This window comes from Daktulosphaira vitifoliae, unplaced genomic scaffold, assembly GCF_025091365.1.
Source record: "Daktulosphaira vitifoliae isolate Bord-2020 unplaced genomic scaffold, ASM2509136v1 Scaffold_4, whole genome shotgun sequence".
Lineage (NCBI taxonomy): Eukaryota > Metazoa > Arthropoda > Insecta > Hemiptera > Phylloxeridae > Daktulosphaira > Daktulosphaira vitifoliae.
Genome location: NW_026099575.1, coordinates 3877265 through 3893656, shown reverse-complemented (window position 1 = coordinate 3893656; position 16392 = coordinate 3877265). Strand labels below are relative to the sequence as shown.

The following is a 16392-nucleotide window of genomic DNA, read 5'->3' as shown; positions in this document are numbered from 1 at the left end:
TCCATTTATTTTCTCAGCTCTCATTTGACCTACTTTTTTGACAAATTTTTTTTTTTAAATTAAACACTATCAACAGATTTGCATCGAGCGTTTTTTATGATAGTGATTTTAATCACTGTCAGATATCATCTATACTGGACCCAACTATGCCATGACCCCACTGTGCTGGGTTTTTAATATTGTAATTGGCATGGATGGACATTTTTCAATTACTGTAATTGAATAACTGTAATTAAAATACTTTGTACAATTTGTAATTCGTAATTAGTTACATCAGTTCGGACTAATTTGCAATTTATAATTAATCACATAAGTTAAAAGTTATTTAAAATTTAAAATTACGATGAACTACGATAAAATTTTTAATCAGTCAGAAAATTTCATATGTTATAATTATGTCTTGTATTTACTATTAAATTATATTACTATAATATAGTATATATATATACTTTAATATTAAATGTATATTTGTTTATTTCTAATTTCATTTACTTCTTTTATTTATTACATTCAATTCATTTCATCAGCATTTAAAACATACATATGTGTATTAACTTGTTATATGTAGTTGGTTCTTTAACCGAAGCCTAAAAAAATATAGTTCCAGTCCCTGTTTTTTTATCCGGTCAACCAAACTTCTATTGTTATTCTACTATTCATACATAAAAATCATTGATGAATAAAATAGACGCATAATGTTAAATTCAATACAGATTTACTATCATACATTGTTGAACGACCAGCGTTGTGCTGCTGTAGTTCAGAATTTTTTTTAATTTTTATAATAGACTTCAAAAAGTCTTTGACAACAAAATTGATTTTTTTTTTTTATTGTTTTTTTACTAGATATTGCATTTTTTATAATTAAAAACATGAAAAAACACCTTATGTTCTAGAGCCTATAACTTCATATCCAAATAAGCTATCACTGTGGAACTAGCACTGTTGTACTCATATTGAATAGTACTTCAATTTCATTCTTAAGTTTATGAATTTTGAATTTTTTTTAACATCGAAATTTTGATTTAAATTTTTCAAATTTTACAGTATTTTGATATCAACATTTTGAAGGTCAAATAATTTTTTAATCACTGTCAAATATCATCTATACTTGTTCCAACTATTCCACGGCATCACTGTGCTACCGTATTTTTTACATATTACTTATATTATACTTCAAAAATTACCTATATGAAACATTATAAAATTTATAGGCAGTAGTATTTGTGTTGATTTTTAAATAACGAAGCTAAAACATCCGTATTTAGTTAATTATTATAGTGACCTTCGAAAAATTCATAAATTAATATGTTTTTTTATAATATTACGTTTATAGTTTTTTTTATATTTCAATTATTTTAATTATCACATTTCATGCATCTATAAAAAGTTATATCCCGGATAATAATTATTTAACTCAAAACAGATCTCAATTTAAAATATATGTACAACAGTTAAAAACCAAAAATTTTATTAAAATATTTATTAAAATATAAATAGTCAATAGATAATATTTTACATAAATTCTTAAAACGATAAGATGGCATAATAAAGTTAAACTTTTAAGAGGCATAGCAGCCCCTCCAAAAATTTGAAATAAATTCACATTTGTTCCTCAAAAATATATTTTTATAAATATTATTTATATGACATAAAATATTTTTAATTTTAAGGAACTAATTTTTCAACCTTTAATCCATCTAGTTGTTCTTTGATTAACGAAATAACACTTGAAAAAATTTTATCTGAAATATCATCTTTTACAAGTGTCAGAGCAAAACGCTATGACTTTCGAGACTCCTGTAAAATATATACATAGGAAATATAATCTAAATCAACAAACTACTAAATGACTGGATCGTATCTAAACAATCAATATGGGTTTCATTATGAAACTTATACAAATATAAAAATAGAATAGTTGACAACAACATTATTAACACGTAATAAATCACAAATATTATCATGTACTTATATTAGTAGGTTAGTTAAAAATTGACGGACAGTAGATATTATTCATTTTCAAACCATTGTAGTGCACTATAATTTTTCACTATAATTTAAATTAAGTAATCACGTGTCGTTGTAATCATTTTTATTATACAGTGAGTTTATAATGTTATATTTTTAAACACAGATGAACAAGGGACAATAGCGCACACAAAAAAAAGCTAAAATAATTAAAATAGTAATTCTTTTAATAAACAAATTGTGCTTAATCTGTCTAAATAATATGTTTAAGAACAGCTTTAACAAAGTTATTCATAAGAATTAACTATAAATGCGGTCTTAATGCTTTAAGTTGACGTTTATTTGTTCATTATTAAAACTTATAATTTATTTCATGAGCTATCAACTAACAATTATCTGCGAAACTTACAGAAATTTTAATTGAAATGTTTTTTCAAAAAATAAATATTATAACTTCGCTTTTGAGTTTTCAAATTACTAACTTATAATAATTACAGCAGAAACATAGTCGTAGCTAACTTTTTATCTCTACTATATAAAAAACTCTCTGTTAAAATGAGATAACTATAGAGATATTTTCTTCTTTTAACTAGTGATTTTTTAATTGATCTAAAGAAAAAAAGGCTAGTTACACAATGAAAAAAAAAATATCTGGTTGCAAAACATTTTTTAACTCAAGCAGGAAATAAACTTTTTCTATGTAATATAAATAGGTAGTAATAATAAATTTTATTTCACCAATCTAAAAATAATTATAAGCACTTTTAGTAAGTTTAGGTACGTTCAAACTTAGCGATTATTAAACTTGAGGCACTCAAACATTTTAGAGATTTCATCACCTGATTTTTTGAACAAATATTTTGTGTTTTGTTAACAATATTTGTAAACATTTTACTAGTGCTGTAGCTTAATTTGATTAAAATTTAACTGTCTAAAGTTTAATATTAAACTTTATGATAATTTGTGTTTTATTAGATTGACAATTTATATTTCATCATCAAGTTACCAAATCAACTATGATCTATACAATAATTTATATTTACGTTTTGATAAGTATGATGACTCTAATTTTATCTGATCAAGTAGGTATCAATATTATAATAATAATTTTTAAATTAATATTTTATATTAAAATTAATAAAAATATTTTTAAAACTATAGAAATTGCCATTTATAATGCCAAAGATCAATCCAATCAAACATGAAATGCGTATAATGTCAGCCAACTATACTTACAACAAAAATACAATTAAGACATTTTCATTTGATTATCATCAATATAATAATGGTGTGCAATACATGGATATTTACGGTCAGATTTTAAATGGCGTAATTATTCAACCGCATCAAGTAAAAAAAAGAATTCCCATGGTTTAATATAATTTCAAGTTGAAAATTATTTTTCTAATAGTGAATCTCTTTTTTTAACCTTAAATATACTTACTATTAACGAAAAATAAGTTTTATTAAGTTTTTTTTTTTAATTAATGTTTTACAATTATGTATTATATAAATTATTTAATAAACAGTAAATTATTTATTTTTTAGGTTATTATAGAAATAACAAAGTGCAAAGAAAACTTTATTGATTGTGCTAACTTAAGAACAATAGAATTAAATAATATTTGTGATAAAATAGAAGCGATATTATTTTTTGTAAAGATAGATTATTTAAGTCAAGATGTTAAATGTCCATTTCAGGTAAATTTTTCTCCCCATTGTATTTTTAAAGTAGTTAAATAATTTAATTTTCTTATTTCATTTTATTTTCCGAAAAAATGTTTTTTAATAGTTGTAAGGTCAGCTAAAATAACATTTATATTTAAATTCATAAAAAAATTTCAAATTTTATAAATATAATTAGATGACTTCATAGAACGTTATTCCTCAAAAAAATTAAATGCAAAAAAGTAAAATGATTCATTTGTTAGAATATCATTTTTTTTTTATGGAATAACGTGTTATGAAGCCATTTAATTATATTCATATAATTAGAAAAAAATTTACGAACTGCTACATAGCATATTATTTCTGCCAATTCTCCACCTATTTAATTTTACTTAGAAATATGTATCAAATGATACTTTCATATAACATATTTCATAATGTTTTAAAAAAAATATACTTTTTACACGTTTTTTTTTAGTTGAGATTTAAAATTTTTACATAAAATTAAAAACTAAAACTTATGCTATTTTAGCTTTGTTGCGAAGCTGAAAAGGTATTGGTTTTACTGTGATGTTCTTTTTTTTTTTTTTGTCTGTTACCACTTTTTCTCAGCTCTCATCGAACCGATTTCATTCAACGATACGTCAAAAGATCACAAATCGTATCTAGTCGAAGACATTACCCTTAAAAATTGAAAAAAATTCCCTCGTTCCCCTTAAATGGGGGAAACCTCCAAAAAAATTACAAATTTAAAAATCGCCTATTTTCGAAATTCTTTCAATTTTTTTACTTAAAACTGCCATAACTTTTTCATAAATGAACAAATCAATATAATTTTTTTTTATAGATGCTTGATGTCTTTACCTATCATTTGGTTATTTTTTTTATTAATCTGACCATTTACCTGCCCACAGGGGGGATTTAAAATGACAACTTTTTCACAAAAAAATTACTTTTATATTTAACTTTTGAAAGTTAAATATACATATTTAATATACCATAAATTAAAGCTAATATAATGTACTTTATTATGGAAATAAAAATTTCGGACTTTATTTGGTCTTCACGATGAAAATGGTTATCAAATGCTATTTTTATGTGAAAATTCTCGATTTTATTTTTAAAATTTTTGACTTTATAATGCTATAACTTATTGAAAAGTGTACGGATTAACACAATTTTTTTATGAGAAATAATATTTATATCCCTTTTCATTCGACATACTTTATCTTAATCAGGATATTAATAAGGAAATAGCAAATCATGTAGCTTTTGGAATAATCCAACAATTTTTTAAAATTAAACACTATCTAAAGATATCCATCGAAGCATTTTTTTTAATAGTAATTTTAATCACTGTCAGATATCATTATATTTGATCTAACTATGCCACGTCACCACTTTGCCACGACCCCCCTGTTCTGGGTTTTTGTATAGCTCATTGTATAAATATTATTTATACATAATTAACGTTTATCCATATACGATATGATACGTTGCGATCCTTTAAAATTAAGCTAGATTTTTTTCTATTAGCCCCCAAATTAGAATAATTTTATTTTACTGATAATCGAATAAAATAAAACATTATTTAAAGAAAAAAAGGGTGATTGAGTCCATTTAAAAATAAAAATTTGATAAATTTAAGGCATAGAAAGGTATAGTAGAAAATTATTTTTGTCTTTTTTTACATGGAATTAATATTTAAAAGAAATAAACTACCTATTACATTTTCAAAGATATTTCAAAAAATGTAATTTTAAAAGTTGTAAGAATTGCGCTTTTTTTAATTGGAATAATTTTAATAAAAAATATTGTACTATATACAATTATATAATAATTACAACTATTTTAAATAGTTTTAAACGTTTATAGGGAGAATATATAGTGAAAAATATGTCAATTGCCTCCCATGTTTACTCAATGTTTTTCGCTCCAACAGAAAGATGGTGGGAATACTCATTTAAAGTAAAACTATGGACTTACGAAAAAAACAAAGTTGAGTTTATTATGGCTCAAGCAAGTGCTTATTTTTTAACATTTAGAAGCAGAAAAAATTAGCTTATGTGTTTATTTAATAAATAATACATTTAAGTATAGGTATATTATTTTATTTTACCAAAATTCGTTAAACTATTCGTCTTACTTGTAAGAATATTGGAGTTGTTAATATGATTTTTTGGTAGAAAATAAACAAAAAAATTTAGAACGAAAGTACAAGTCGATAAATAATTACTGATTAATATCTATATGAAGCTGAAAAAGCTATTAATTTTACTGTTTTTCTTTCTGTCACTATTAACTTTTGTTTCCTTGTGAAGTATTATTTCAGAATAATACGTTGAAGAATTCCAATTTATATCTTGTTGAAGGCTTAACCCACAAAAAAATAAAAAATGTTCATAATTTATTATTAAGGAAAATATCCAAAATAATAATATTGAAATCGTCTAATTTAGACTTTAAACGAAATTTTTATAACTAATACTTTAGATAATTATCTAATTTGAAAATTTGCTTGAATAGTAGATTTTGAAATGTATCGCACAGAAAAATTTCTAAAATTACAACCACAGCATATAACTTATAATTTAATGTTTCAACCATGTCTCAAAAATTTATATAAATTAAACTAAAGCTTATTCAATATAATTAAGTATAAAAAATCAAATTACCCCAATGATTTGTCTTAAAAATTTAACCGATTTCTTATGTCAAAAAATGTAAAATTACTCATGTAATTGTGCTATTTCAAACCCAAGGGCTCATTTTATTTGTTTTAACTTTTAGAAAAGTGCTGACTTTTAGACACACATAAATTAAAGTGTCTTATTAAATTTATCGTTTATATTTAGAATAGATACGCCGTTGATATACGTACTCACTACATTTTATATGAACATTTTAAATGTATTTCCCAAAATTTTAATGTTAATTATGCTCAATCTTTTTTGATTAAAATATTGTATAATTCCAAAATGTTTTGAATTTTCATCACATTTATATATTTTACAAAGTTCATGTTTATAAAGGAGATTATCTCTCAAATCTCCTTATCATTTGACTACCTCTGTATAATGCAGAACTTAGACTCATTTTTTAAATATAAGTCCATCTTCTACGAAAATATAAAAATTATCTTCGTGCACAATCACACTAAGAATTTTTGTAATAGTAATTTTAATTACTATCAGAAATAAATCTTTTAAGTTTAAACTATTAAACTCTATTTTTGCATTATATTTACAATTATTCACTATCTCTAACCTTGTTTATTTTTTGTATAATTAAGTGTTATACTTAATTCTAATAATTTTATTTCACCTTAATTATAAAAATTGCCCATCATAATTATTTATGCAAAAGAATATTCCCAACAATTTTTTTTAACTAAATTTTTATATATAATGTTACAGGACTAGTGTTATAGAACTAGTCTAGCTGTTAAGAATGAAAAATTTGAGTTGAATTTTTAATCTGAATTACTGTAGTATTAAAATATATCAAGTTAAACAGTAATAATAAAACTATTTAAAAAATAAAATAGTTGTGAGAATATTATTGGAGATGACAAATAATTATAAACCAGGTAATAAAAAATGTTTAACAAAAGTAAAATAAACTGTAACTTTCATTAATTTTATTTTGTAATATAGCTATTATTGCAAACTAATCTTATTATAATAATAATTTGAAAAAAATTTAAATGCCACAAATATAAAATCATTACTTAGTAATTATAAGTTATGATAAAAATTTAAAAGTTAAATAGTAAAGTATTGAACTTCACCCATTGTGATCAAAGCTTTATTTATAGCTTTTAATGTTGTTTTTGACTTTATTCTTAATTTAGTCACGTTTGGATCTTCTTCTAATATTTCATTAAACTTTTGTTCTTCCATACATGGTTCAAATAAATTTTTTATTAAGTAATTTTCAAATTCTTCAACTATAAAATCGACCATCTTATGTTGTATACGTTTGGGTACGAAATCCGCAACAATTTTTTTTACAAATAAAAAGTAATATTTTATCACTTCACTATTAAATTTAACTTGCTTTGACGTTTTCATGTTATCATCTAGCTCATTTACACCAGAAAAAATTTGTGTAAGCAATTGTTTTTTATGCTTGTCTGAATGCTTGATTATTAATTTGTTATCTTTGTATGATACAGGTTGTTTTATATATTGACTGTCAGCATGATTATTCTCATAAAATATTTCAGGATCTTTAGTAAAATTTGTCGTTGAAGCGACTTCCAAAATATCTGATGATTTTAACAACTCCGACAGGAAATCCGGGTTTGTTATGTTAATGGAAAATTGATAAGTTTCTATCATACTTTCAATAAAACATTTGATTTCATCCACTCTATCATCAAGCATTTCATTCAGCTTGTTTTGTATCTATAAGAAAAGTTTTGTTAAAATAATTGTAGCAATATAAGATCATATTAATTCATATTTATATGACTATACATAATTAGACTTCAGGTTAATTATAATTAATAGAAAGATTATTGTTATTAGTATAGCTTCTAAGAGATAATTGTATAATAGAAATGTTTGATTATAGTAAAAATGTAATAAGAATTCATCACTTGTGATATTATTTATAATTAAAAATATATTTAAATAATTAATTTGAAGCTAAAAAATATTTAACACAAAAAGCCAAAAGGATTACTGAAACAAAATCGTGTATACATATTTTGAAAATAATATTACTATTCTCAGCCTTAAACACTTACTAACATTTCGATCGAAAATTTCTTATTTAGGTGAAGTTATCATCTAATCAATTGTTTTATTATATAGTAAAAACTTTTAAAATAAAAATAAATTTAGGATAATATGCATTTAGTATTTAAAGCAAAATTATTTTCAAAATTAAAAACTACTTAACGACAATCGCTATATCTATTTTCAATAATATCAATTACAAAAAAAAATATAATAAGTTTAAATAATAATTAATCTTCAGAAATTTGAATGTACTAATAAATGATAAAAAAAATTCTTCTGCCATAGCCCCGTCAAGCCTGGGGTGACCTCTGAAATATTTAAGTGTAATATATATATATAAGTCTTAGGGTGTGTACCTTACTTTGAAAATTTTGGAAATTCTTCGGGCTCACCCCCCAAATTTGTGTGTATACATATAAAAAGTGGTTATAAAAAATTTCAGTCCGATCAGATAAGTTTAACCCGTACCGACTTGGGGTTGATATAAGGAGTTACTTTTACGCTGTGTCCAAGAGCATAGAAAATTATATCCTAATTGCAACAAAGAAACATTAAAACATAGTTTTTAATGTATATTTTTGTTATAATTTATGAATTATTTTGAATTTAACATTTTGTATTTTATGTTGTAATTTTTTTTTTATTTATACAATAATATTGAGAAGTAAGTATAATTTATAAGAAAAACTGTAAGAATTTAATTTATACAAAACAATTAAATCTACAATTTAGTTTTAATATTTTTTTTTTTGTGAGAGCGCTAATTTACGAGTTAATTTCTAAAAACTAAAAAAGTACCCTATTTGGCCGATTTTCAACCCCAAGTCGGCACGGGTTAAACTTATCTGATCGGACTGAAATTTTTTATAACCACTTTTTATATGTATACACACAAATTTGGGGGGTGAGCCCGAAGAATTTCCAAAATTTTCAAAGTAAGGGACTCCCTAATAAGTATACTTAGATTCAAAATTGTCCAGAATATACATTTGCCTAATAAAAATTCTCAGTTATAAAGTTATCATCCATTTGACCTCAGCCATCATTCAAATCCAACATCTAAAATATGGATAAGAAATCCTGCACCCCATTCGCCCTATATAGTGACCACTACGATATATACGCGTACCCCAAAAAATTGAAATAACACCCTTATAATAAGTTATTTGTTGGTGTATTAAGAAAATATTACAGATAATTTTCTACATTTTTTTAAAATTTTCATTTGTGCATCCTTCAAACAAACAAAAAAATAAAACTACTTGGATACTACATTTTAAATCTATGCTCATTTGATTCTAATAAAAAAAATGAAATTTAATAAAAAATTTTAAAATATCAATTTCATACTCACATCTATGTAAAGTTTCGGGAATCTCTTGATTTTTTCCGTAATTTGTTCATTGATTGATTCGAATATGTTGAACACCTCACTACGTACTAAGTCCACACAATATAATGATGGTTTTATTAATAGTTTAAGCTGTCGACTAATTAATATTCTTAATGCTTTTTCACTTATAATAGAACATTTATGAGTTCCTGATGAATTTAGTAGAATATTTGCGATCTGTTGTTCATCTAAATCTTGTAAAGGATTAAACTTATCAATTTTATGTAAGTATTCTTTGTTAATAAGATCAACAATTTTCGCACCGCCTACTATTTCTTTGTCTGTTACATCTTTTCTATTTCCATTTATTGTATCTGCAAATGATTTGGTGACGTCTTTTATTAACTCAATAACAAAGCATGCTTTACTATCAGGTGATTTAATAACTTTTAATTCGTTTTCTAGCCGTAATTTAGTTACTTCCAATTTTTCTTTTAATAATGGATATGTTTTCTTAATATGCGACATTAAAACCCGCTGTAAAAGGTTAGCTAAGGCTTTATTGCCATTGAATTGGCATATTTCAGGGTAATTTTTTTTTAAAAATTTTTCTTCATCTTTAATAGCATATTTTAACGATTTATTATCATTTATATCAGCTTGGCTCCTATTAACAACTCCGATGATACCTAACTTCACAGGAATTTTTTGACCGCAAAGTAAATCCGCTGTATCTTGTAACGTACCCTTGTCAATTAAATCGAGTTTAGTTACGACAGCGATAGTCCTGTGCCCTTCTGGATCTACTTTTCTAGCGATTTTTAAACTTTCACTAGTCGATGGATCCGTGTTAGCCGTTACTACTGCCAATATAATCGTGTTTTCTTGGTTAACGTAGAAGTGCACAAGCTCTTGTATTTGTTCATCAATATCCTCGGGTTGATCACCGACTGGAACTTTGGTTAATCCTGGTAAGTCGACAAATGTTAAGTCAAACTTATTTGTGTATACTTTTAATATGATTTGTTTATGAGTTATTCCTTTAAACGAACCAGCCAATATATCTGTTCTAGTTTCGATCTCTTCTCGAACTTTATCAAAATCGTAAAATATTTCATCAGGTCTATGGCTGAATATAGCCCATTGTTTAATATTGTCGATTTCTGTTTTTTCAATCATATTTTTAAAATCTTCTTCAGAATACTTAATCATTTGCAGCACTAGTGGTGCTCGAGTAACAATTCCCGTACCGCGTGGCAAAAAAGATCTCCCTACCAAACTTTCTAGGACCGAACTTTTTCCTGAACTTTGAGTTCCAACCACAACGATTTGAGGTAAACTAATTTCATGTTTACCGATTACAGAAAATACCTCCTGTAGCTTATTAATAACCTTTATCAATGAATCCATATGTAAATATTCGTTTTCATTAATTTCGTCAACCATTTTTTCAATTATTCAACTTTACAATTTACCTAAAAATTATTTTTTTAAATTATTTTAATTAATTAATAACTTTTCCAGCTTTCCCGCGTGTCAGTTCACTACTGCTATAATTTTATATAATCTGTTCCTTATAAATGATGTAAATTTAACGAAAATCATTTAATATTTTGTCTACTGAATAAAACTTTGTGATAAAAATTAAACGAATATCCTTAATGTTTTACTATCTAAAAATATGAAGTAACTTTTTACAAAAAAATTTGAAAATGTATGGTTTTTATAATACAACTACATAATAATGCAAGTTTTAAAATACAAATAAAAAAGTAAGATTGGATGCATATTAAATGTTAAAAGGTGTTTTTACACAGACCTATTTATCTGTAAAGATGGAATACATCTTCATTGAACCGTCTAGAGTGGGATGGCCTAGGGGTGTCCTATTCCCGCACATGGCCAATAAAATAGGCCAATAAAAAAATTTCCTGGGGATTTAAAAAATATTATTTATTGCTTTATTCGAAATCAAAAATCATGTTAAGTGTTATTAGTAGAAAAAACATGAGTAAATCTGAAAATATTATAAAAAAAATGTTTATTGTTTATTGCACCTTTGTGCTCAAAGTTTACATGTGCCATTGCTTGCCACTGGTGACTAATCATCACTAAATATCTTCATTGCCTTATTCTGTTCTCATCTGCCATTACATGCCTGGATCTACACTCTGAATCGTCAAACTCAGATGTTCAAAACCATTACCACAAGATCTCATACAGTCCACTCATCACTTCAATAACTTCATCTGTTCAGCTGAGTTTTATATTATTTTTTTTTTATGTTACTGATTGTTTTTTTTAATTGAGTTTAATTATTTTGTGTTCCATGAATATAAATAATTAAATCTTATTTTGTAACTGTTTCATTGTAATTATCGTTCATTATTGTTTTAAGCATATTTTTAGTGCTTTTTAGTTCGATATACTTTAAAATCGTGTTTTTCAGTTTTTTTAAACTATATTTATTTTTATATTTTATATCCTCTGGCAACCAAACCCGAACACCGCAGACGTTTCGTCGCCGGACTCTTGATATATAAATTTATTATTAGCCCATTTTCGAAAAATTATAATTATTTTAGCCTAATTATTAATTATAATAATTATATTATTATAATAAAATTATATTATTAATTATTATATTTATTATAATAAATTATTTATTTATAAACTGTTACAAATTATTTAAATTTAATTATTATAATATATATTGTTTTTGAAGATTAAAAGAGTTAGTATTAATTTCAAATAATCCCTAAAATATTGTATTGAATAATAAATAAAATATAATTTTACTTAACTTATTTAATTGTATTCATTAAAACCCATGCATTATACAGTTGTTACAGAATATAAATATTTTAATGATGTTACCATGCACAATATAAAAAAACCCAGCACAGTGGGGTCGTGGCATAGTTGGGTCCAGTATAGATGATATCTGACAGTGATTAAAATCACTATCATAAAAAACGCTTTGATGCAAATCTGTAGATAGTGTTTAATTTAAAAAAAAAAATTTGTCAAAAAAGTAGGTCAAATGAGAGATGAGAAAATAAATGATAGCTACAAAAAAAAAACCACATAGTAAAATAATATTAATATGAATTTCTTCTCATGAGAGGAGACTACAGTAATGGAATCCTTGTTATTTATTGAAGTTATTGAATCTAAATGAGATAAAATCAAATGAGTTAAACATTTTTTTTAACTCAAAAAGAATTAAAAAAAAATTCAGTGCCACAGTCGTGAAAGACCCAAGTGTCACCGTCTCAAAAACCATACGTCTCATTCGTCACTTAATAAAAATGGAAATTTAGGTAGTTCAAATTTTAAAGTTATTTTTCTCGACTTCAAAGGAACAAAAAAATTTAAGTATGATTAATTTTTTATACTATGTCATTTAGATTGATGTAATATTTATGAATATCAGTGTAATTCGTTTATGATAAAATAAAATACAAAACCAAGAATTTTAAATCAATAATAGCATATTTTTAAATACGGTAGCTATTTTCACCATGTACTCTCCTAATAAGATATTTTAAAATAAAATAAAATACAAAACCTAGAATTTTAATAGAAAAATATCATATTTTTGAATACGGTAGCCATTTGCGCATAGAAGATAGGTCGTTGGGACAAATTTTTTTTTTTCATTTTATAGTACATAAAATAAGCTTTAATTTGATAGATGTTTAAAGGACGCAGTATTTCCGGAACATTTTCAAAAATTAAGTTGAAAAAGTTAGTTTTTGTAAAAAAGTTGCTATTTTAAGTCCCCCCCAACGAGCAGATTAAGTGTTAGATTTTCAAAAAAATTATATCAAATAAAAGTGAAATATCTAAGGTTTTAGTATAAAAAAAAAATATGTTGATTTGTTGATTTTTCAAAAAGTTATGGAAGTTTTAATTAAAAAAATTGAAAGAATTTCGAAAATTAGTGATTTTTAAATTTGTAATTTTTTTGGAGGTTTCCCCCATTTAAGAGGAACGAGGGAATTTTTTTCAATTTTTAAGGATAATGTCTTAAACTAGATACGATTTGTGATCTTTTGACCTATTTTTGAAAGAAATCGGTCCAGTGAGAGCTGAGAAAAAGTGGCAACAGACATAACAAAAAAAAAAAAAAAATCACATCATGGTAAAATTAATACCTTCTCAGCTTTGCATCGAAGCTAAAATATATATAAACAGACTCATATTTGTTTAAATTGTTTCTTTAATGCAAGAAGTTCTAATTTTATTGAAAAAATTATTCTTAATAATAATATAATTTTTTTTTTTTTAGTTGGTTTATTAAGCAAACAATGATTGGTCGAATCGAGTGTTTTATATTAAATAATCAGAAATAAATGGCTTGTTGAAACTAGAATATGATAGAAATTTCACACTTAGAGCGTTGGAGTAACAAGTGTTACCATTATAGGTGTTATTGTTGAATTCAATTTATAAATATTTCAATTTTATCAATTCATCATTTCAACTAACTTTACTCATTTTATTAAATTTGTTATTTTAAATATTTTCACCTTATACGAATGCGAATATAGTACAATATTTTGTTTCACAATTAAACAACGTGTGAAAACGATTATAATTAAGTATGAATGCAGTATAAATTATGTATAATTAACTTTATGAAAACATAATATCAGACAATAATTTTATATATTATACATGATACATATTATGTACACTACAAACATCTAATCAGTGATAAATATCATAGGGCACGTCGGTGACTTTAATAGAGTCTATTTATAATTAATTATTATCGTAGATATATCAATTTTATTGATTCATAGAATTAGTTCTAAAAAAAAAAACGTCTGATCTAATACTAATTTTCAAACCTTGAACCAGGTTGTACTAGTTATGTTTATAAGTATATTATCTAATATCACCTCCTTATTTTGATGGAACAAAAAGTTGGCCTATTGCCTATATCCATGTTCTATCATACATATCCTACCCCACCCGAAAAATATTGTTTCCTTACCTAATAATAACCATAGGTGTAGTATTTTTTATAACTAATAGTTATAAAAAATGTATAAATTATACTTTTACTAAAGTGTAATTTTATTTTTAAGAGACGCTACCACAATAAATAGTTGAGGATTTTGCCAACCTTCCTGTCAATGATATAAAAATCTTCTATTGAGGAGTTCCAGTTCAAAATAAAAAAATCGTCATGCAATAGCAAATTTAATGTAAAATATAGATATATCCTTAAAGCAGTGAAACACACTAGTCTGCCCATAACATCTGAAATACTAATTTAGTGGTTGTATTTATCATAATTATATGAGTTTTTAAATTCAATCAAGTATTTAATCATGGGGAATTTTCAAAACTATTCTTTGGTATTTCCTTTTTGGTTTTAGTGAGAACCACTGCTTTAAAAGGATACTACTAGATCCTCACTTAGAATACAAGCGCTCATTAGAAAATAATAATAATTATTATTATAAGAAAAAATTGCACAAATCATAATTTTTAATAAGTAAAGTATAATTACCGTTTTTTGTGTTATATTACTGGATAATCCACTTAACAAATCAAGAAGAATCTCTTCGTGTGTTTAACACCGACTAAAGTATATTCTCGAGAAATCTATTGAAAATAAGACACTGGTCAAAGAAAACTAATTAAGTAAAATGATAAATGTGATGTTCACGATGTATCTACCGACTGATGCAATGTGCAACCACTTCAAATATTTTGTCTAAGCGACTGTGGGTAATATGTGAAGTGAGTTGTAACATGGCGGTTTAGTGGGGTACTGACAAACTCTTCTGTCATCAGAAAATGATATCAATAACATTTATTTTACGGATAATTATAACTGTAAATTTTACTTGGAAGTTGATAAAAATAAATTATCTTGGCTATTTGTATTTTTTTGATATAGATGACATTATCAGATATAATTAAGCAAACTATATATTTTTTTATTCTATAATTTCCCTTATTTACCAAAACATTTTTCGATCTTTTAGTGACGTACTATCAAGCCATAGTTACCATCAACTATAAAAAATCCAGTTAGAAAAATAACATTCTAATTACACGGTTTAATTAATTAATGGTGTTATCGTAATCTTATTATCAGTGTTTATTGTGATTTCCTTTATCAGGTTACTATTGTCCACCCTGGAGTAGTTGTTATAATAGTTAGTTGGGGTCTAATCGTCTCCGACGACGTGTTAACGTATTTGTTTTCTAATAAAATCATATTGAACGTTTTTTACAAGTTCCAAGACTCCCAATTTAGTTATTTTCCCGTTTTGATTAAGTAGTTCTATATAATTTTCTTCTAATAATTACTATATATAGTAACAATGGTGAACATTAACAGTTAAAAAATTAATTTTCTTAAACTTTTCAACTTAGCTAGTTAATCATTTTTCTAATAAACTTTTTAACTTAACTAATTTAATTTTCCAAAGATATAACTTAGCTTTTTTCAAGTTAATTAGTTAAAATAACAGTTAAGCTAAATTCAAAATTATAAAATATGCATATTTTTACACGCTGCGTACGGGGATAATTAAAAAAAAATTTAATTTTTCCCTATCTTACTTGTTAACTTAGCTTGTAAAATTTATAACTTGGTAACTTGTAACGTACACATTATTCGTCCTTCACCAACATTAGCATTTC

The 16392-nt window shown here is 24.7% G+C and overlaps 2 protein-coding genes across 9 annotated transcripts in view; one reads left to right on the top strand and one right to left on the bottom strand.

The window, feature by feature from the left end:
* The window catches only part of LOC126905516 (uncharacterized), a 45682-nt gene extending 31431 nt beyond the window's left edge, over window positions 1–14251 (top strand). For 2 of the 8 annotated variants that reach the window (XM_050685258.1, XM_050685257.1), the window contains exons 2-5: window positions 2947–3053; window positions 3133–3321; window positions 3520–3672; window positions 5515–6014. In XM_050685258.1, the coding sequence (XP_050541215.1) occupies window positions 2988–3053; window positions 3133–3321; window positions 3520–3672; window positions 5515–5700 (594 nt within the window). In that variant the 5' untranslated portion in view covers window positions 2947–2987 and the 3' untranslated portion in view covers window positions 5701–6014. Of the gene's footprint in view, window positions 1–2004; window positions 2189–2946; window positions 3054–3132; window positions 3322–3519; window positions 3673–5514; window positions 6015–7055; window positions 7210–14014 lie in introns of those variants that run through there. The other 6 variants (XM_050685260.1, XM_050685261.1, XM_050685256.1 and 3 more) reach the window with 6 other exon arrangements.
* On the bottom strand, window positions 7347–15450 carry LOC126905508 (dynamin-1-like protein). The gene is made up of 3 exons (XM_050685244.1): window positions 15248–15450; window positions 9742–11195; window positions 7347–8048 (listed from the first exon to the last, which is right to left on the bottom strand). The coding sequence occupies exons 2-3, from the start codon at window positions 11164–11166 to the stop codon at window positions 7404–7406; spliced, it is 2070 nt and encodes a 689-aa protein (XP_050541201.1). The 5' UTR covers window positions 11167–11195; window positions 15248–15450; the 3' UTR covers window positions 7347–7403.
* Between the last annotated feature and the right edge of the window lie 942 nt (window positions 15451–16392).

Bases quoted from the DNA above. Each gene is read 5' to 3' on its own strand.
- LOC126905508 (XM_050685244.1), bottom strand. From the start codon at position 11,166: ATGGTTGACGAAATTAATGAAAACGAATATTTACATATGGATTCATTG. The intron at 8,049-9,741 runs GTGAGTATGAAA...CTTTTCTTATAG, and splicing joins TCCCGAAACTTTACATAGAT to ATACAAAACAAGCTGAATGA.